A 21,859-nucleotide genomic window follows, 5' to 3' on the forward strand; every position below is an offset into this window, starting at 1 on the left:
AGCCAGGATGGTCTCGATCTCCTGACCTCATGATCCGCCCGTCTCGGCCTCCCAAAGTGCTGGGATTACAGGCTTGAGCCACCGCGCCCGGCCCAAAAGCATCTTTAAGTGTAAAAAAAGTTTATTAAAATAATCTTACAGATAAACAGTACATTTTCTTATTATTCAGGGGAAACATTAAAACTTTAAAAGCTGTCATTTCTTTGCAGTATTATTGTTTGTAAAGTAAACATTCCTCCAAATCATTTTCTAAGTCAATAACCCTTGGAGACTTTTCGATAGCATGGAGTTCAAAGTTCTGGAGCCTGACTATTTGTGAAACTTTCTTGCTGTGTAGCCTTGGTCAAGTTACTTAACCTCTAATTCTATTTCCTGATTTATAAAGTGAGAATAATAAAGTACTACTTCATAGAGTTGGCGTGTAGAAGTGCATACAGCAGCAGCTGGTACATGGTAGATGGTAAGCTCTCAAAAAATGTTAATCGTCAACTCTGCCAATTTAACTAAATTTTTAAATTAGAATTTTACTTATCACCAACTTTACCATCAGAAAGCCACAAATTCACTCTTATAGAATGTTCTCTAGTGCCATTAAAAGATTATATCATTAAAGTTACAAGATAATTACATCTTCCTTTAGATAATACTCTTATGTATATTATGAATTTTATTAATCAAAGTTTAATATTTTAAATCAATATACATGTATTGTTATTATATTAACTTTCAGCTAAAAGAGAAATACTGAAAGATTCCTTTATATAAATAATATACTTCTACCCTACTTGTTGTCTAGGTAAACAGACTCCCAACCTGGCTCACTTTGCCAAGCTTAGACCATTTTAAGATCCACACATTACTATCCCAGTGAAAGCATACATGAGTTAATCTCTCCTGACTGCATTCTGGTCTCCTCATACCTCTTGTTCTGTGATCTATAGTTGGCTATGGCTTTTTGGCTTTCCCTCTGACCTTGCAGTCTTTGGCTTAAATATGCAAGTACGTCTTCTCAGACTCCTTCTAAGTGATAACTGACTTCGCCTCATTCTCAGTGATTTTCTTTGTCCACCTTGGCATTTTGGCTTCAATATTTCCGTAGATGGACTTTTTAAATTCAACTCAAATACTAAAAGCATTTAAGAATTTTTAACATGTATAATATAAACAACTTCCTGGAAACTTTAATTTGTAAGTAAAACTCTAGCTTTTTGGCTTTTTGCTGCCCTCTCCTGGTCACAGTTTGTGACTCTTGACCACTCAGGCCCAGTGGTATCAAGCGCAAGGACAAGTTTTTTGTCTTCTAAACCACAAAGAGTAGAGGCTCAAAACTGAAATTATGATTAAGTAATTCACACTTTCTTTTAACTTGAGTATTATACCAACTACCAATTTAAGAAAAATAAATGTTAGCATTTACAAACAATGCTACTATTTTCAAACTGTCCTAAACGCTATAATAATATTTCACGGAGAAGTTTGACTTCTTATTTCTTAGAGATGAAAATGTGCTGTATATATATATTTTTTATACATCTGTTAAGAAAAGTGCTTACCTCTGCAGACAGCCCAAGCATCTTCATCACATTTCTCACCACTTGTTCTTAATTCGAAAAAATTATATTCTTCAAGGCTAAGAAGACCATTTCCATCTAAATCAATTACTTCAAATATATCTGATAAAGTAGACCTAAAATTATAAAAATAGCTAGTTATTTCTTGTCACTAAGGCAACTACACTGAAGAAGGGTTCTATGAGGATAACATTCAAAAGGAATGTTACACAATTTCTTTAAACTAAAGTTAATGTATCCAAATACAGTTTTGGCTGAGTATTACATGAGATAAAAAAGCTTCTAGAGCAACCGCAGTATCTCAATGCATAGTAAGAACTCAATGAATAGTATTAGTTCCCTTCTTTTTTCCTTTCTCCAATCTACTTTCTTCTTCCTCTCTACCTATAGGGAGAAATTGGTAGATGTCTGACTGAAGTTGACTTGCCAAATGTGTGGAACCCAGAAGTAAATGACAATCCCAGATCTGCAAATAGAAGAACATTTTCAGATGCTTAGAGGATGAGTTGTTTTGTTTTGATATACGTATTTATGGTGTACAATGTGATTTTTTGATATATGTACACATTGTGGAATGACTAAATCAAGCTAATTAACATATCCATTATCTCACATATTTATCATCCTTTTTTCTAGTGGGAACATTTAATATCTATTCTCTTAGCAATTGTCAAGGATACAATATATAACTACAATCACCATATTGTCAGCAGATCTCCTGAACTTATTCCTCTTATCAAACAAATTTTGTATCCTTTCACCAACCTGTCCCCAGCCCCCCCACCACTTCCAGCTGCTATAACCACTCTTCTATTCTCTGTTTCTATGGGTTTGACTTTGTAAGATCACACATATAAGGCTGGGTGTGGTGGCTCACACCTACAATACCAGCACTTTGAAAGGCTGAGGCAGGATGCTTGCTTGAGGCCAGGAGTTTGAGACCCCCCTGGGCAACATAATAGCAAGACTCCCATCTCTTTAAAAAAAATTAGCCAGGTATGCTGGCAAGCACCTGTAATCCCAGCTACTGCTACTCAGGAGGCTGAGGTGGGAGGATCACCTGAGCCCCAGAGTCTGAGGCTACAGTGAGCTATGATTGTGCCAGTGTACTCCAGCCTGGGTAACAGAGCAAAACTCTGTCTCTATTAAAAATAGTAATAATAAAGTTCCCACATATAAGTGAGATCATACAGTATTTATCCTTCTGTGCCTGGCTTATTTAACTCAGCAGAACATCCTCCAAGTTCATACAGCTTGTCACAAGAGTTGAATTGATGAATTAGAATCTGAGGACGGGGGTGGGAGCTGGCCAAAGGAAAGGGAGTAACACAGGCTATTAATATCTATCCAGCCTAGATGTTATAATTCTAACATTAATAAACAAAACTTACTTAAATTCCTTTGTAAGGAATAATTTCCCTGTTTCATCTCTGTATACAAGTTGGGCTTCATCTGTTACTGGTTTTATTTTTTTCCTCAGCCTACAGCCAGTTGTGGAAGGAATTAACCAGTAAATTCCAGGTCCTAGTTCACCAGTCCATCCAAACACCTTTTCTCAAAACAATGAAACAAAACAATCATCAGTCTTAATCTTTTCATCTTTTAATTTAAAGCTTTTAATATTTCTTCTGAAAGGAACACATTAGAAATAATTTTTAAATCAATATTTACAAAATCTATTATAGTTCTATCAATCTTTTTACAGGTTTCAAATTCTTTTTATTAATGGTAATCCCATTATGAGATCACTAGATATAGGAGTCCTTTATATATTTTTGAAACAAATGCCTAAAACCGTAACAGGTAAGTTATATATCTTCTAAATCTTCCCCAATAATCTTCAAAAATATCTGTGATGCAAATACCCTCAACAGAAAGCAAAGATAAATCATAGGGTAATTTTTTAATGCGAACACTGAGCTCCTTTAAAAAAAAGTAATAATATTATAGATTATGGTTTCCTAATTTGATTCAAATATAAATATATGATTTCTAAATCAGATTTCAATGACATAAAATAAAAATTAAATATATTTTGAAATGGTTCACTATTGTATAAATTAACCACATTTGTAAGAGTTCAATTATGTGGATGAAAGCACTGGAATTTTACTTTTTTAAATGTAATATGGACTATAAAAAAAGATGCAGAATCCCAAATAAATCAGCTTTATATGAAATTCTGTTTCCTATCAAATGTTGGATATTTATCATGAGTACCAGAATATCTGTATAGGAAAACATTTTATTCTCCAGTTCTATAAAAGAAAGCAGGCTGGGCATGGTGGTTCACACCTGTAATCCCAGCACTTTGGGAGGCTGAGGTGGGTGGATCATTTGATGTCAGGAGTTTGAGACCAGCCTGGGCAACATGGTGAAACCTCGCCTCTATTAAAAATACAAAAATTAGCCGGGCATGGTGGTAGGCGTCTATAATCCCAGCTACTTTGGAGGCTGAGGCAGGAGAATCACTTGACCCCAGAGGTGGAGGTTGCAGTGAGCCGAGATCGTGCCACTGTACTTGATAGCGCGCGACTCTGTCTCAAAAACAAAAAAAAAAAAAAAAAGAAAGAAAGCAAATGTTATCTATGTACTTCCTAAGAGCTTTTTGGAGCCCAAAGGTTTCCTATAAAAGCTAGCAGCTGTCTCCGTTAAATATATTAAATCTAAGGAATTCTTAGTTGTGTGTAATAGCTAAGTGCCCTTCAGCACAGAGTAACCCAAGAGAATCCTTTCAGGTATTATGTCCAAAAATTCCTTTTAAAACCCAGGTAATAAGGCTAGACACGGTGGCTCATACCTATCATCCCAGCACTTTGGGAAGCCAAGGTGGAAAGATTGCTTGAAGCTAGGAATTGGAGACCAGCCTGGACAACATAGCGAGATCCTATCTCTAAAAATAATAACAACTATAATAACAATAATGCATCTGTAGTCCTAGCTACTTGAGATGCGAAGGCAGGAAGATCATTTTCACCCAGGAGTTCAAAGTTACAGGGAACTGTATCACTGCACTCCAGCCTGGGTGACAGAGTGAGACCCCATCTCTAAATAAATAAATGAACAAACAAAAAACAACTTAGGTATATTTTAGGTCATTCTGAAGACTCATATACAAAATAAAGCTGCTCATCTAAATTCTGAGTTTAGTTCTATTTCTGCCCTGCCAACTCAGAGAAATCATAATCTTCTTATGTCCTATTTTGATACAAGAAGAAATCCAATATAACTGAAAGTCATTTTTAAGACTAAACGTTGGCCAGGCATGGTGGCTCAAGCCTCTAATCCCAGCACTTTGGGAGGCCAAGGCAGGCGGATCATGAGGTCAGGAGATTGAGACCATCCTGGCCAACCGACAGGGTGAAATCCCGTCTTTACTAAAAATACAAAAATTAGCTGGGCATGGTGGCACGTGCCTGTAGTCCCAGCTACTTGGGAGGCTGAGACAGGAGAATCGCTTGAACCTGGGAGGCAGAGGTTGCAGTGAGCCAAGATTGCACCACTGCACTCTAGCCTGGCGACAGAGCGAGACTCCGTCTAAATAAAACAAAAAAGACTAAATGCTTACCAAATCCATCCTTTGAAAAGCATAACCTTTGAAATTGGCCAGATGTGGACTCATGAGTGAAAAACCAGATCTTACGGCTTCCTAATATATATTATGCCATGATCCTTCCTTATGCCCACATATAACTTTGCATTGCCACTGTGGATGGCAAATGTAAAGTTTTTTCATGGGCACAAAACTCATCTATAAGAAAATAATTGTGAAAGTATAAATACAAATAAAAAATCCTTTTTAAATATAACATATTACAGATAAACAGAAGCCTATAAAGAGGTAAATAGAAACTCATGCAAACTTTATTATAGTTTTGCTATATACTAATTTTTTCATACATGCAATCCCATAAAGTACTTTTACCCAAAACAAAGGGGAAACAGATATTGTTTTAGACAATGCTTACTTTGTAGTCAGTTCTGAAGAAGAGTTTATTCAAAACATTAACTTCAGCCAATTTTATTTGTTTCTTGCCTATTCTTGTCTGTTAGGAAGCCTACAATAAAAACTTTTATATGACATTCTATCAGGGAAATGTCTGTCATTGAGCCTATATAAAGATTAAATATGATATTGCAGTAAGCCCTTGAATAGTATTATTTCTGTTGTTGTGTAGCAGATGTATTTTGTAGTCCTCATAAAATAAATAGCCACATTTATGTATCAGCCTCACATATTTGGCCTCTGAGTAAATACATAATTAGAAAAGATCAGAACAACCCCATGGGCAACATATAAAAACATTTAAAAGCATTTCTTCATATCAATCTATTTTTGAACCCTATAAAATAAGTCAAGCCTGATAGTAATCTTAAAGTTTTTCTGTTTTGCAGTGGTAATATAAGTAAGACAAACATCTACAGCAGCTTTTCCAAAGTCTTGAATTGCTTGCATTTAGGGAAAAAAATGTACTGGCATCAACCTTTTTTATTGAGTATATCAAATGTTCACATGTGAGGCATCAGGGCATTTAGAAAAGATGAAAGTAAGGTACAATATTATACAACTTAAAAGGTATAAGCCAAGACTCAAGACTGCCAACCAATCCTCAACTCTTTTTTTTTTTTTTTTTTTTTTGAGATGGAGTCTCGCTCTGTCGCCCAGGCTGGAGTGCAGTGGCCGGATCTCAGCTCACTGCAAGCTCCGCCTCCCGGGTTTACACCATTCTCCTGCCTCAGCCTCCCGGGTAGCTGGGACTACAGGCACCCACCACCTTGCCCGGCTAGTTTTTTGTATTTTTTTAGTAGAGATGGGGTTTCACTGTATTAGCCAGGATGGTCTCGATCTTCTGACCTCGTGATCCGCCCGTCTCGGCCTCCCAAAGTGCTGGGATTACAGGCTTGAGCCACCGCGCCCGGCCCTCAACTCTTTAATTTTTTTTTTAGAGACAGGGTCTCGTTATGTTGCCCAGGCTGAAGTGCAGTGGCTATTCACAGGCACAATCATAGAATAATACAGCTTTGAACTCCTGGGCTCAAGTAATCTTCCTGCTTCAGTTTCCCAAGTAGCAGGGACTTCAGGTGCACGCCACCATGCCCAGCTCCTATCCTTAATTCTTAAGAAATCACAGCAAACAAGAAAAAATTCTTTATAATTAAATTAAATATTTACTTTAACTAATTTAATTTAATTTGATGTGATTAAATTAAAAACATAATATCTATAGTGTTTAAGTGCTGTTTATACCTTAATTGGAAGGTATATAAAAGCTTAAAAAATAAAATATAGAAACATACTTTCCCCAAACTATAGTTCATACTATATTTTAAAATTAAACATTAGAAAATAAATATGTATACTTCTCTATTTCGTAGTTCGGTAAAACACACAAGCTGTAGATTTGCTTGACTCTCATTTTCCTTAAGAATATACAAGGCAGTATCAACGGATAACCAAGGGGATGGTTTTCCTACAAACAAAAAAAAAAGCCCAAACACCTTAAAATAAGCAATCACTATCTATTCTTTCCTATATAAAAAAGAAGTTACTAGTTTCTTCTTGGATATTTTCTTTAGAAATACATATTCCATTTTTTTTTTTCAAGACAGAGTCTCACTTGGTCACCCAGGCTGGAGTGCAGTGGTGTGCTCGGCTCACTGCAACTTCCACCTCCAGAGTTCAAGCGATTCTCCTGCTTCAGCCTCCCGAGTAGCTGGGACTACAGGCGTGTGCCACCACACCCAGCTAATTTTTGTATTTTTAGTAGAGATGGGGTTTCACCATGTTGGCCAGGATGGTCTCGATCTCCTGACCTCATGATCCACCTTCCTGGGCTTCCCAAAGTGTTGGGATTATAGGCGTGAGCCACCGCACCCAGCCCATATTCCATTTTTATATGCAAACATGATAGCTTTTGCAATAAGGCACAAACCTAGATACAGCAACCTAGTGAGAAACATTTTCTATATACTTACTTTCTAAAAATTATAACTTTTCTTGAACTCATCAAAAGCTGAGGTTGCAGGGCAACCAATTAGCTTGAAATCCAAGAAAAAACAGACTTTTCAGAAATAAATAGGATTTAAGCACTGGCTTACTTGTGGTTGAGCACAGGAGGAAGAGATGTCAGACATCTATGTGCTGACAACCCCAAAATTTATATCTTTAGGGTCCTTCCTCTGAATGTTAGACCCATATAACTAACTGTGTATTTAACATTTCTACCTGGATTTCTATTTCCAAAACTGAACTTCCCTAATCTCTTTTTAAAACGCTGTCCATCTCAGTTAATGGTAACTCATTCTTTCCAGTTGCTCAGGTCAAAAATATTGGAATCTTCTTTAACTCTTTTCTTCTCTCACATACCAAGACCAATCCTTAGGAAATTCTATGGTTCTGCCTTCAAAATATACTCAGAATCTCTACTACCTCCTCTCCCACCTACATCCTGGTTCAAAGCATTCCCAGTCCTCTTCTAGAATTCTACAATAATGTCCCAGCTGGATTCCTCGCTTTCACCTGCATATCCTTCCATCTACTTTCAATACAGTAACCTAACCACTCTTGTTAAAACATAAGTCAGATTATGTCCTGCCTTCTACTCAAAACCCTCTAATGGAGCAGAGAGTTGGGAGAATATTGCTCCTTTCCTAACAATAAGAAAAAATTAATGAACTACAACATCATAACTTTTCTTGATCCCATCAGAGCTGGGGTTACAGGGCAACTATAAGCTTAAAATCCAAGGAAAGACAGATCTTTCCCAGGAGAGATGAGATGCAAACACTGGCTGACCTGTGGTGGAGCAAAGGAAGAGATGTCAGGTACCACACAAGTGGAAGAAGAAGAAAGAGGGCAGAAGAAATATTTGAAGAAATAAGGCAGAGGATTTTCTAAAAATAATGAAAGGCAACAAGCCACAAATCCAAGAAGCTCAGAGAACCCCAAGCAGGATAAATACCAAAAAACAAAAAACCCAGGCAATAGCAACAACAACAAAAACTACCTAGACACACATTCAAACTGCTGAAAATGAAAGATTAAGAGAAAATCTTGACCTTATATATGAGGAAAAACATCTCACAAAAAATGAGGGGGAAAACCTCATTTCTCTGATTAAAAGCCCAAGTCCTAATTATGGCAAAAAGAAACCTCTTCCTGATTTTGTCCCTGTTTCTCCCCAGTTTCATCTCCTACAACTCTCTCCTCACTTATTTCATTTGAGACACTCTAGCCTCTGTTCTTCTAACACCAGTACACTCTCACAGAGCCTCTGCATAGAGCATTCTCTCTACCTGGAATGCTCTGCAACCTCCTCCATCTTCACCCATCCCTTCCAGCACCATACACCCACAAGGCTTACTCCCTTGTCTTCTGTGGAAGACAGCAAAAATGGCTGTTCCCCCCAGTATCCACAGCCCTTTGCAATGTGGCTTCGCAGCTTTTCCATCAAGAGATCAAGTCTATTTCCCCAGCCTATGAATCTGGACTTGCCTTGTGACTTTCTGTGAGCAACAGAATATAACTAAGTAACATTGTGCTGCTTCTGAGCTCAGACCTCAGGAGGTTCTATTGTGCTTCCGCTTTTGTTTTGTTTTGTTTTCAGATCCCTGTTATACCAAGAGAACAGGTCCAGGCTAGTTTACTGAAGGATTATTAAAGATCATATGAAGCTGAGTCAAGTTATCCCAGCTGGGACTTCATACATGAGAGAGAACCCAGCCAAGATTAGCAAAGCCAGCCACCAGCTAACCCGTAGCTAACCGTAACTGTATGAGCAAGCCCTACAGAGAAAAAACAAGACTGGCTCAGACTAAGAACTAACAGATCCACTGATTCATGAGTGAACAAATGTTTAATTGTTTTAAGCCACTGAGTTCTGCAGTAGTTTTTTATGTAGCAGTTGGTAACTCATACATCTCTTTCAAAGTCTTTATCCATATGACAGCTTCCTAATGAAGCATATACTAACCACTCCATCTCAATGGCAACCCACATTCCCTCAGCATTCACTATCTCCTTTTCCCTCTGATTTTCCCATAACACTTATCACTTTCCTACATACCACGTCATTTACTATTTATTATGTTTATTATGTATTGTTTCCCCCACTAAAATGAAAGTTGATGAGGGAAGGGATTTTTGTCTTTTTTGAACTCTAATGTATCCTAAACACCTAAATTGATGTCCAGTATATAATGCCCTTGATAGCTATCTGATAAATAAATGAATGAATCTTATTAATAAGAATATAGAGAATTAACAACTACACTGAATTTGCAGGGCTATCTTGATTCCTCTCTCTGAAAAATAACTATTGTTATTGTCATTTAAAAGTATCATCTGCCAAATATTATACATATCCCACAAGAGATGCAGTGAAAACTTTCAAAATCTCTGCTTTAGGAGGGAAAAAGATGGGGAGGGGAATCCTCTAGGAAGAAAATGCTTGTATGTAAACATTATAAAAGAAAAATAAATATTGATTTAGAACAACCAACATTAAAAAAGGTATCTAGGGAAATCACCCTTATAGATAGACAGCTTTCATTGCTTAAAAATTACATAACCATTTTAGATACTAGAAAAGTATTAATTTTTACCTAGAATATTACCATGAATACAAAGATTAATAAATATTGTCTAAGTCACAAAGGGTTTTGAAGGTATTAAAAATACTTGCAGTTTCATATGTTCCAAATTATGCCCTTGCAGAACTTCTCTTTGACATATTAATTTTAAAAACTGACAAATGGAAAAAGCTAAGATTAATTAGCAAATAAAAACTTAGTTCTGGCTGGGCACAGTGGCTTGAACCTGTAATCTCAGCCATTTGAGAGGCCGAGGCAGGTGGATCACCTGAGGTCAGGAATTTGAGACCAGATTGGCCAACATGGTGAAATCCCATCTCTACTAAAAATACAAAAAGATTAGGCGGGCGAGGTGATGTGCACCTGTAGTCCCAGCTACTCAGGGAGGCAGAGGCAGGAGAATCACTTGAATCCAGGAGGCGGAGGTTGCAGTGAGCCAAGATTGAGCTACTGCACTCCAGTCTGGGCAACAGAGGGAGACTCCATCTCAAAAAAAAAAAAAAAAAGTTAGTTCTATATCATGAGGAAACCAGTTAACATTTTTTTTTTCATTTATTTTCTTCTATTTTAGCTGTAGAAAGGTTTGGAAAAAGTTATTGTTTTTAATAAAACATGCTTTAAACATATACACAAAGCAATCTACTTGCTTTTCATATGATTAACACAGGCCATGTATAGGCCAACACTTTCTTGAAATGTAACCATTATGTTTCTCACTTAGGCAGATTATTTTATTTCCTAACTAGGACTATGGAATACTTACATAAGTACTTTCAAAGAGGGTACAACTTGACATTTTAAAAATATACAAAAAATTTAAACTTGCCTTCAACTTGACTCAGATTTAATGGCTTAATTGTTAGATAAACCATGGACCTCTGAGTTATTTGCATCCTGTACTGATGACTAATGATTTCACCATCTTCTTCTAAGAAGAAGCAACCTTTTGATTGCATGTATTGCCAGTCCTGAAATGAAGGAAAAAATTATTTCAAACAATATTTATTAAATGTTTCCAGTATGCATAGTAATGAGGAGAAAATGCAGGGGGATATAAAAGAAATGTCAAATATAATCATTGCTCTCCAGGAATGTACAACATAGTTAGGAGGTAAAAAGCAAACATAACAAAATCCAATTATAGGCAGGGCACGGTGGCTCACACCTGTAATCCCAGCAATTTGGGAGGCCAAGGTGGGCGGATCGCCTGAGGTCAGGAGGTCGAGACCAGACTGAACATGCAGAAACCCCGTCTCCACTAAAAATACAAAATTAGCCGGGCGTGGTGGCACATGCCTGTAACCCCAGCTACTCAGGAGGCTGAGGCAGGAGAATCACGTGAACTTGGGAGGCAGAGGTTGCAGTGAGCCGAGATTGCGCCATTGTACTCCAGCTTGGGCAACAAAAGCGAAACTCCGTCTCAAAAAAATCCAATTATAATTGGCAGTAATATATGGTTAACACAAAAAGATAATTATACATGCAAAAGAACTGACCATTATCCAAGTTACTAAAATAGTGCCTTACACATTGGCCCAACAAATGTTTACTGTCTAACTGATTGGGGTGGGGGGACTGATGTAAACTGAGTGTGCAACTGATGAACTATATATTATGAAGAATAGATAGCATTTCAATAATGAAAAGTTAGGAAAAGACATAAGGTAAAGAAGAGTAAGAAAAATAAAATTGGCTGGGTGCAGTGGCTCACATCTGTAATCCCAGCACTTTGGAAGGGCAGATCATGAGGTCAGGAGTTCAAGACCAGCCTGGCCAACATGGGGAGAAACCCTGTCTCTACTAAAAATACAAAAGTTAGTTGGGCATGATGCTGGGTGCATGTAATTCCAGCTACTCGGGAGGCTGAGGCAGGAGAATCACTTGAACCGGGGAGGCGGAGGTTGCAGTGAGCTGAGATCACGCCATTGCACTCCAGCATGAGCAACAGGACAAGACTTCATTTCAAAAAGAAAAAAAAAGAAAAAAAAAAAGAAAAAGAAAAATGAAGTATTGAAGAAAAGTAATAAATAAATATGTTGCTGTAATAGAGAGATTAGTGCTAGGAGCATGTTAAGAAGGAAGAATTAAGGATTGCTAAAACAAATATATTGAAAGAAAAAATGACTTTAAATGTAAAAGCAGCCGGGCGCGGTGGCTCAAGCCTGTAATCCCAGCACTTTGGGAGGCCGAGACGGGTGGATCACGAGGTCAGGAGATCGAGACCATCCTGGCTAACACCGTGAAACCCCGTCTCTACTAAAAAATACAAGAAACTAGCCGGGCGAGGTGGCGGGCGCCTGTAGTCCCAGCTACTCGGGAGGCTGAGGCAGGAGAATGGCGTAAACCCGGGAGGCAGAGCTTGCAGTGAGCTGAGATCCGGCCACTGCACTCCAGCCTGGGCGATAGAGCGAGACTCCGTCTCAAAAAAAAAAAAAAAATGTAAAAGCAAAATAATTGTTTCAAGTGTAGGTAACTAGAAGCATGCTGAATAAAATTTCACAGCTGGCCGGGTGCGGTGGCTCACACCTGTAATCCCAGCACTTTGGGAGGCCGAGGCGGGCGGATCATGAGGTCAGGAGTTCAAGACCAGCCTGGACAATATGGTGAAACCCTGTCTTCACTAAAATACAAAAATTAACCGGGCATAGTGGCACGCGCCTGGAGTCCCAGCTACTCAGGAGGCTGAGGCAGGAGAATTGCTTGAATCCAGGAGGCAGAGGTTGCAGTGAGCAGAGATCATGCCACTGCACTCCAGCCTGGATGACAGAGGGAGACTCTGTCTCAAAAAAAAAAAGAAAAAGGTTCACAACAGAACAATGCTGATGAATATCAAGTATCACTTTTGAGAAAGACTTTTCTATATTGGCTTTACCATTTCTTGGTCTAGCCAAATTCCTTCTTGTCTGAATTAATATATGGGATCTCATAACTAGAAATGGGTAAAACCTGGCCAGCCACAGTGGCTCACACCTGTAACCCCAACACTTTGGGAGGCCAAGGCAGGTGGATCACTGGAAGTCAGAAGTTCAAGCCAACGCTTTGGGAGGCCGAGGCGGGTGGGTCACTGGAAGTCAGAAGTTCAAGACCAGACTGGCTAACATTGGTGAAACCCTGTCTTTACTAAAAATACAAAAATAGTCAGGCGTGGTGGTGCACACTTGTAATCCCAGCTACACCGAAGCTGAGGCAGGAGAATCACTTGAACCCGGGAGATTGAGCTTGCAGTGAGCCGAGATCGTGCCACTACACTCCATCCAGCCTGAGAAACAGAGCAAGACTCTGTCTCAAAAAAGAAAAGAATAAAACTTGAAAATGCTTGGACACAAAGTAGAAGATTCTTTACTGAAGCTACAAGAAATTGTGTCATTACCATAGCTATGTGCAAAAATGCTTTTCACTTTATTATTGGTAGGCTTGCCTGCCTGAAATGTAAGTAAGAATATTTAGATAATCAGTTCAAGGCTTTAATAATATTGATAACTACTGAAAAGGTGTATGCTAGCTCTATAACAATAACATCATAAATGTTTTCTAATTCATTATAGAAAGATTTGTCATGGCACTGCAAAGGCAAAAATAATTTACATTGAGATCGGTTTCATGTCATGCTCACATTTTTAAAAGAAGGCTAAATTATCCTAACATACTTACATCTCATTTTTCTATTTTATCTCATAATTATTTTTATATTTTATATTTTGATACATTTAAAATAACACATTTAAAAATTTAAAAATCTCTATAATTCTAACGCCCTACTTAGATTTTCATGTAATCCTTTCTAATATAGACCTTACGCAGAAACCTATTTTCTACATTTTAATAAACACCGCTTTACGTTCTGCTTTTAAAATTTAATTTCATATCCAAAATATTTTGCTGTTGAAAAACAATAAAAGCTAGAGGACTCATACTTTCTGATTTCAAAACTTACTACAAAGATACAGTAATCAAAATGGTGTGGTACTAGCATGAAAACAGACATATAGAACAGTAGAATGGATAGCCCAGAAATAAATCCTTGCATATATGGTCAAATGATTTTCAACAAGGGTGCCAAGATCATTCAATGAGGGCAAGGACAGTCTTTTCAACAAATGAGGCTGAGGAAACTGAATATCCATCTGCAAAAGAATAAATCTGGGCTACTATCTTACGCAATACATAAAAATTAACTCAAAATAAACTGAAGACCTAAACATGCTAAAATTATAAAACTCTGAGAAGAAAACATAGGGGGAAAGCTGACGCTGGATCTGGCAATGGTTTCTTGGATATGACAACAAAAGCACAAGCAACAATCAGATTGGAATTCATCAAAATAAAAACTTTTGTGCATCAAAGGACACTACCAACAGAATGAAAAGGCAATTCACGAAATGGGAGAAATTATTTGCAAATCACATATCCAAAAAGGGATTAATATCTAGAGCATATAAAGAACTCCTACAATTCAACAACAACAAAACAAACCACCAGATTTTTTAAATGGGCAAAGGAATCATCAAATGATCAACTCTCTAAAGAAGATATTTAGAAGGCCAATAAGCAAATGAAGAGATGCTCAACATCACTAATCATTAAGGAAAAACAAATCATAACCTAAATGAGATACCACCTCACACCCATTAGGATACCTATTATCAAAAAAACAGAAAATGACAAGTGTTGGTGAGTATGTGGAGAAATTGGAACCCTTGTGCATTGTTGATAGGAACATAAAATGCATAAGATGGTGAAGCCATTGTGAACAATATGGCAATTTCTCAAAAAAGCAAACCTATAATTCTATATGGTCTAGCAATTCCAACTTCTGGGTATAGACCCAAAAGAATTAAAAGCAGGGACTCAAACAGATATGTATGCCAATGTTCACAGCATTACTGCTCACAATAGCCAAAAGGGAGAAACAACCCAAATGCCAATTGACAGAAAAATAGATAAACAAAATGTGGTAAATACATACAAGGGAATATTATTCAGTCTTAAAAAGGAATAAAATTCTGGCACATGCTATACATGAATGAGTTTTGAAGAAATTATGCTAAGTGAAATAAGCCAGACACAAAAGAGCAAATATTGTATGATGATTCCACTTATATGAGGTACCTAGAGTGGTCAAATTCAGAGAGACAGAAAGTAAAATGGTGGTTGCCAGGGTCTGTGGGGAGGGGGACATGGGGAGTTGCTGTTTAATGAATAGAGTTCCAGATGAAAAAGTTCTGGAGATGTATGGTGGTGGTAGTGATAGTTGTACAACAGTGTGAATGTACTTAGTGACACAGAACTGTATACTTAAAAATGAGTAAAATGGTATATTTTATGTTTTGTGTATTTTACCACAAGAAAAACCATTTTGCTATGCAGTATTCAAAATTTCAATTTAAATGGTTCTATGATTAAAAATTGAGTTGGGGCCGGTCATGGTGGCTCACTCCTGGAATCCCAGTACTTTGGGAGGCCAAGGTGGGTGGATTACCTGAGGTCAGGAGTTCGAGACCAGCCTGGCCAACATGGTGAAACCCCATCTCTACTAAAAATACAAAAATTAGCCGCGTGTGGTGATGGGCGCCTGTAATCCCAGCCTCAGGAGGCTGGGGCAGGAAAATTGCTTGAAACTGGGAGGCGGAGGTTGCAGTGAGCTGAGATTGTGCCACTGCATCCAGCCTGGGTAACAGGGCAAAACTCCGTTTCAAAAAAAAAACAAACAAACATTGAGTTGGTATACCATTACTTAGTTAACTATTTCTAAAGTGTTAGACATTTAGGTCATTTCTAATTTCTTATCACAATATTAATAGAATACTTTTTTGTCTAAATGTTTTTCTTCTAATGAATAATTTCCTTGAGAAGAACTTTCAGGCAAAAAAGTATGTATATTTTTAAGGCTATTGACATGTGTTCCCATACTGCTTTATAAAACAGTACTGCCAATTGTACAATACCACCAATGTTATATAATGTAATAATTTTACCATTATTTGGTATTGTTTTATTGTGAAAAAAATTGGGTGATGTGGGATGACTTCATAAGCAAGGTGTGGGTACATAAAGCATTCATTATGGTATTCCATATATTTGTATATGCCTCGAGTATTTGATAGTAAAAATGGTATTGTAATAACTTTTGCATTAATTTGAATTTATCTGATTGTTAATACCAAGGTTGAACATTTCCCTCATGTGTTTATTATTTTTGTTTTCTTTTGTATAAATTACCCATTCACCTATTCTCATAACTCTATTGCAGACTTACCATTTTTCTTACATATTTTAATAAATTATTTTGACTATTTTAGATATTAACCACTCTGTGAGTATTAATGAATGTATTTTCTCTATTCCTTTTATTTTCATTTTGGTTATTTCTCAATTTATACAAGTTTTCTCTTTTATCTTTATCTTTTCTTTGGAAATTTCCTTTTCAATTGCATTTTAAGATTTTATCATTATAAACTGAACTATACTCAAGCTTTCAGTCAGTCACTAATCAGCTGCACTGTCACACCTTTGGGGTATACAAGATGTGTGTATTTTTAATTCTAAGAAATTAAGATGTGACCTTAGCTTACTGAAATTTATCTTGTTAAGTATATTGCCCATGACAGAAACAAGTCATTATATGTGATATTTCGACAACATCCCTATGAGGCAGTATGGGGTAGATATGAATTAGTCATTTTAATAAACAGAAAAATTGAGGTAGCCAGAGGTTACATGGGTTCAGAGTTTTATAAGGAGTTTGTAGCAATATTAGGTCTAGAGTCCAAGACTTTTGGACTCTGCATTTAGACCATGTTTCTAAAAGAAAATCTACTCAGGGTACCAAATTCAAATTTTTTATTATCTGTGATACAATGAGGTTCAGACTTGGGCTTGTGGCAGAAGCAGAAGTTGAAGTTCAACTTTTTTTTTTTTTGAGATGGTCTCACTCTGTAACCCAGGCTGGAGTGCAGTGGTGCCATCTCGGCCCACTGCCACCTCCACTTCCCAGGTTTAAGTAATTCTCCTACCTCAGCCTTCCAAGTAGCTGGGATTACAGGGGCCTGCCACCATGCCCAGCTAATTTTTTGTATTTTTAGTAGAGACGGGGTTTCACTATGTTGGCCAGGCTGGTCTCGAACTCCTGACCTCAAGTGATCCACCCACCTCGACCTCCCAAAGTGCTGGGATTACAGGCTTGAGCCACTGCGCCTGGGCCAAGTTCAACTATTAACGATGAGTAATGATACACAGGCTTTCATTTAGCTTCCCTGTAAATCTCTTGGATGGGCATATATATGGACTAACAACAGATGCTGGCATTACCTCAGACCCAACTGCCCTTAAAATAATCAACATGACCTTGGATGGTGATGACTGCTAAAGAATAGAAATGAAAGAAATGCTATACAGTATTTAGACAATTTATACGTTGAGACAGTTTGAATTATGATTCTGACATTAAACAGAAAACATTTAAATGTTTTCAATCAGTTTTGATTATAGCATCAGATGGAATTTCATCTAATATATTTTATATTTTTTATATTTACCTATTTGGAAAGGTAAAGGATAATACTTTAGAATTACAGACTCTTCAAGGTAGAAGAAATCTAAAAAGCAATCTAGTCCAGACTTCTCTTTTGATAAAGTCTGAAAAATAAAGTGATATATGTGTAAAGCTATAGTTCTCAGTTGACTGCAGAACTAGAACCAAAACATAGGTCTCCTTACTTTCTCTCCAGTGTGTAAGTTATATTCTAAGTTCTGTTCTATTTCACATTTAAATATCTGCAGTGATTTTTAAAGCCAGTTTTTAAAAGAAACGTTGTGAATATGATACTATTACAATAAAGTATGGTAAGGCATTATCATTCAGGATTCCACACATATAAGTATTCAGACAAACTTAATTATTTGGTTTTCTTACTTTAAAAATGTAGCATTTAGTAGCTGCAAAATTTCTTAAATTTACATTGTAATCATCAGCACAGCAGCCCTACCCCCAGCTTTAAAAAAAATGGTTAAATTAAGCTTTTAAAAATAATGTACTTTACCTGGTACACTGGTAGTAAACACCATTTGTGCCATTTAGGAAACTCAAAGATGGAAGAATTTTTCGATGTGCTGATGCTACCTCTGGGCCAGTGCCACAGATTAACAGGACATGGCTTTATAAATTTAACAGGGGAACAAGTTAAACATTTTTGTTCTAAGTCTTTCCTAAGTTCCATGTCTAGAAAATAATGCTATAATAGAAGAGAATCTGTGAGTGTCTTTGGAAAGGCAGACAAACTACATAGTATAACATTAAATATGGATTAATAAAGCTGGAAAATGGTAGAACAACAGTTATTAAAGACAAATACCACATTATTTATATCAACCAAACTTCAGTGTAATAAACAGATCAATTTGAATTTGAAATAACTCCACTAGGAGAACTTAGAGCTCCTACTGTTCAACAGGAAACATTCAACTTAAGATCTGCCAGAGTTATTAAACATACTAAACTTAAAATTTCATTTCAAGGCTGGGTGCGGTGGTTCATGCCTATAATCCCAGCACTTTGAGAGGCCGAGGTGGGCAGATCACAAGGTCAGGAGTTCGAGATCAGTTGGCCAGAGTTCGAGACCAGTTGGCCAATATGGTGAAACTCTGTCTCTACTAAAACTACAAAAATTAGCCAGGCATGGTGGTGCACACCTGTAGTCCCAGCTACTTGGGAGGCTGAGGCAGGAGAATCGCTTGAACCTGGGAGGCGGAGGTTGCAGTGAGCCCAGATGGTGCCACTGCACTCCAGTCTGTGCAAGAGAGTGAGACTCTGCCTCAAAAAAAAAAAAAAGAAAAAAGAAAAAAAATGTCTTTCAAACAAATAGACTTTCAATCATACAAAGCTTTTTCTCTAGGACCTAGACTAAAATGTTATGAACTAAAAGAAAAAATTACTGACAAATTGGCTGGCTCATTCAAATAAATCAATTTGAAAGGATTATAGATTAAGCTGACAGTTTGAGTATTAGGAGAAAAATGAAAGAAGGTTGAGTTTTGAAAATAATTTTAGAATGAGAGTAAGAAATTCCATGTATGATATAATTTTTTGACATTATAAAGCAGAAATAAAATAATAGCTTGTAATTCTTGTATAGGGCATGAGGTGGTGCTGTATTCTACTAATTCGGGTACATTCATGTAAGTGCAAACTGAACTGTTATTTCGTTTATTTGTCATATACAAATTTTACTTATTTTCATTCATAATGTATGAGGACACGCTTAAAAGTACAAAACCAAATACTAAAGCCAAAAATTCTAGTTATCAAAACAAATATATCAGTATAGTTACATTTTTCTTGGAACACTGTAGTGAATGAAAATGATTTAACATACAAATTCTGTATTATTAAATTTTTCAGTGAGAAAGAATTATTAAGCAGATCTGCCATAGATTAGTCAGAGGAGGAACTCATCACTATCATTATCATCACTATTGTTTTTTATAAAGATTTCCTATGTCACATACTTATTAGGAGGCTATTTGCTTTGGGGTATGATAAGACAAGAAAGTAACCGGTTGTTGCATTTTTTGTTATTAAATAATTGTAAACTATACATACTTAAAAAATAAAAACTTAAATAGATAATTTATGAAGGGTAAAATTGATGTGGCCTGAAACCTAACTGACAGGTTGAATTGATCAACATTTTGAAAATGTGAGAAACTTACAAGAAAATTATTATATGGAGCTTTCACAAAAATTAACAGATAATGAACCATTTGGAATTTAAAACGTTTATATTTGTATTGCCATATATAGACATATATATAACATATAAATGGTAAACAATATAGATGCTATATGTTTTGACATAATATATAGGTTGTACAACATATGTGTGTGATGTGTGTGCATATGTTGTACAATATACATGTATACAATATAAATGTAGGCATACTCTAAGAATCTGAATATAGGAAGTATTGCATCTCTGGAGTTTACAACTGACAGTTTGGGGCTTACTCTAATTCTAGACATGACTGGTCTTAGCAAGGAAAGTGAAGCTATTCCTCTCTGAAAGGAAAATTCCTGACATTCCTTTATCATCACAGAATCTAAGTAAATGGATAGAATTCAGAATTTTAAAAAGAATAGTAATATAGTAACTAAGTATGGCCAATAGAAAGTAATATATGTATAGTACCTGTAAGGATCTTATTTTCCTTTTGTAATTCAAGTCCTTTACCAATTGTATGGATTTATGGTTTAAAACATGGCTTACTCTTACCTATCACAACAATTTTCTAGTTTCTGAAAAGTCCCTCATTCTCTGTCCCAATTCCATACTTTTCTGTTCCACATGAAGGTGAGATACCTAAACTTGTTTAAAATAAATGTAAAGTATCTGGAAAATTAATTTAACAATCCTTTCAGTAATTTATTCTGTATATTCACAACCAAGTACTTTTCAGAACGGTTATAAAACCTCAGGAATATATGAAATTTGTGAAATAAAAAAAAGAAAACTTCAAGTATTACAGTTCTTTTAGAATTTGTCTAGCAGGTTCTCTGTTTTTACCAGAAAATCCCCCAAGAGGAAACAAGAATTAAAGAAAAATGTGGCCAGGTGTGGTGGCTCACATCTGTAATCCCAGCACTTTGGGGGGCCAAGGCAGGCAGATCACTTGAGGTCAGGAGCTCGAGACCAGCCTGGCCAACATGGTGAAACCTTGTCTCTACTAAAAACACAAAAATTAGCCAGGCATGGTGGCATGCACCTGTAATCCCAGTTACTTGGGTGGCTGAGGGAGGAGAATCACTCGAACCTGGGAGGCGGAGGTTGCAGTGAGCCAAGATCCCGCCTGCATTCCGGCCTGGGTGACAAAGTGAAACTCTGTCTTAAAAAAATGCATAAATAAACAAAGAAAAGAAAAGAAAAATGTAAACAAAGAACTGAATGCTGCTGAGTAACAAAAGGGTCACTTACTTTAAAAAATAATAATTTCAGCTCAACTAAGAAATAGCAGATAGTAAGCAACAGTGGGCAATACAAGATCAGAAACAGGATATTAAAAGGTAAGATATACACAGCTATCAATTATTTCCAAAAGGCATTACATTTTATATGAAACTCACAGAATTAAAAAGTTGACAGTATGCCCTTTTCTTTTAATCATTAAATTATCTTAGTACCTTTTATTTTACCTCACTCCCAATTATCATCCACACCATTCCCTGCTCTTGACTTTGGTACAAAACTTAAGTAGTCTCTTTGTTAAATAATCATTATGACTTACAGACTAATTTTGGCATTTTTCTATTACACCTGCCCCAACCTTATTACATTTAGGTACTATCCTAGGCCAAGTTATCATCACTTTATATTTGGAAAACTATCAGCCTGTTAGATGGTGTCTCTGAGGTCTCTATACATAATACAACAGTAGATTAACTTTTCTTAAACTATACTTTCATCATGGCATTCCCATACAAGCACCTAGTTATTTCTTAGTTCTATAATATTAATACTAGTATTTATTAATGTTCTTTATAATAAATAGTATTAACATTATTAACACTATTATTTATTAATGTCCTTGGCATTGTGCTAAATGCTTTACATATGTTTACGTATGATTTAAATCTTTCCAAAGCACACTAAATATAATTATTCCCTATTTATTTATTTTTTTTTTTTTTTTTTTTTTTTTTTTTT

The 21,859-nt window shown here is 36.4% G+C and overlaps 1 protein-coding gene and 1 non-coding gene across 8 annotated transcripts in view; one reads left to right on the plus strand and one right to left on the minus strand.

Annotated features, from left to right (window-relative positions):
* Positions 1-21,859, minus strand: part of EFCAB7 (EF-hand calcium binding domain 7) — a 48,642-nt gene that overhangs the window by 13,735 nt on the left and 13,048 nt on the right. For all 7 annotated transcript variants that reach the window (XM_030913144.1, XM_010370701.2, XM_030913141.1 and 4 more), the window contains exons 7-10: positions 10,990-11,131; positions 6,933-7,042; positions 2,963-3,120; positions 1,554-1,687 (exon numbers count right to left, since the gene is read on the minus strand). In XM_030913144.1, coding sequence (XP_030769004.1) covers positions 1,554-1,687; positions 2,963-3,120; positions 6,933-7,042; positions 10,990-11,131 — 544 coding nt within the window. The remainder of the gene's footprint in view (positions 1-1,553; positions 1,688-2,962; positions 3,121-6,932; positions 7,043-10,989; positions 11,132-21,859) is intronic.
* LOC115892526 lies at positions 20,674-20,735 on the plus strand. The gene has a single exon (XR_004052398.1). It is a non-coding gene; the product is annotated as a U7 small nuclear RNA (small nuclear RNA).

This window comes from Rhinopithecus roxellana, chromosome 12 (genome assembly GCF_007565055.1).
Source record: "Rhinopithecus roxellana isolate Shanxi Qingling chromosome 12, ASM756505v1, whole genome shotgun sequence".
Taxonomy (NCBI): domain Eukaryota; kingdom Metazoa; phylum Chordata; class Mammalia; order Primates; family Cercopithecidae; genus Rhinopithecus; species Rhinopithecus roxellana.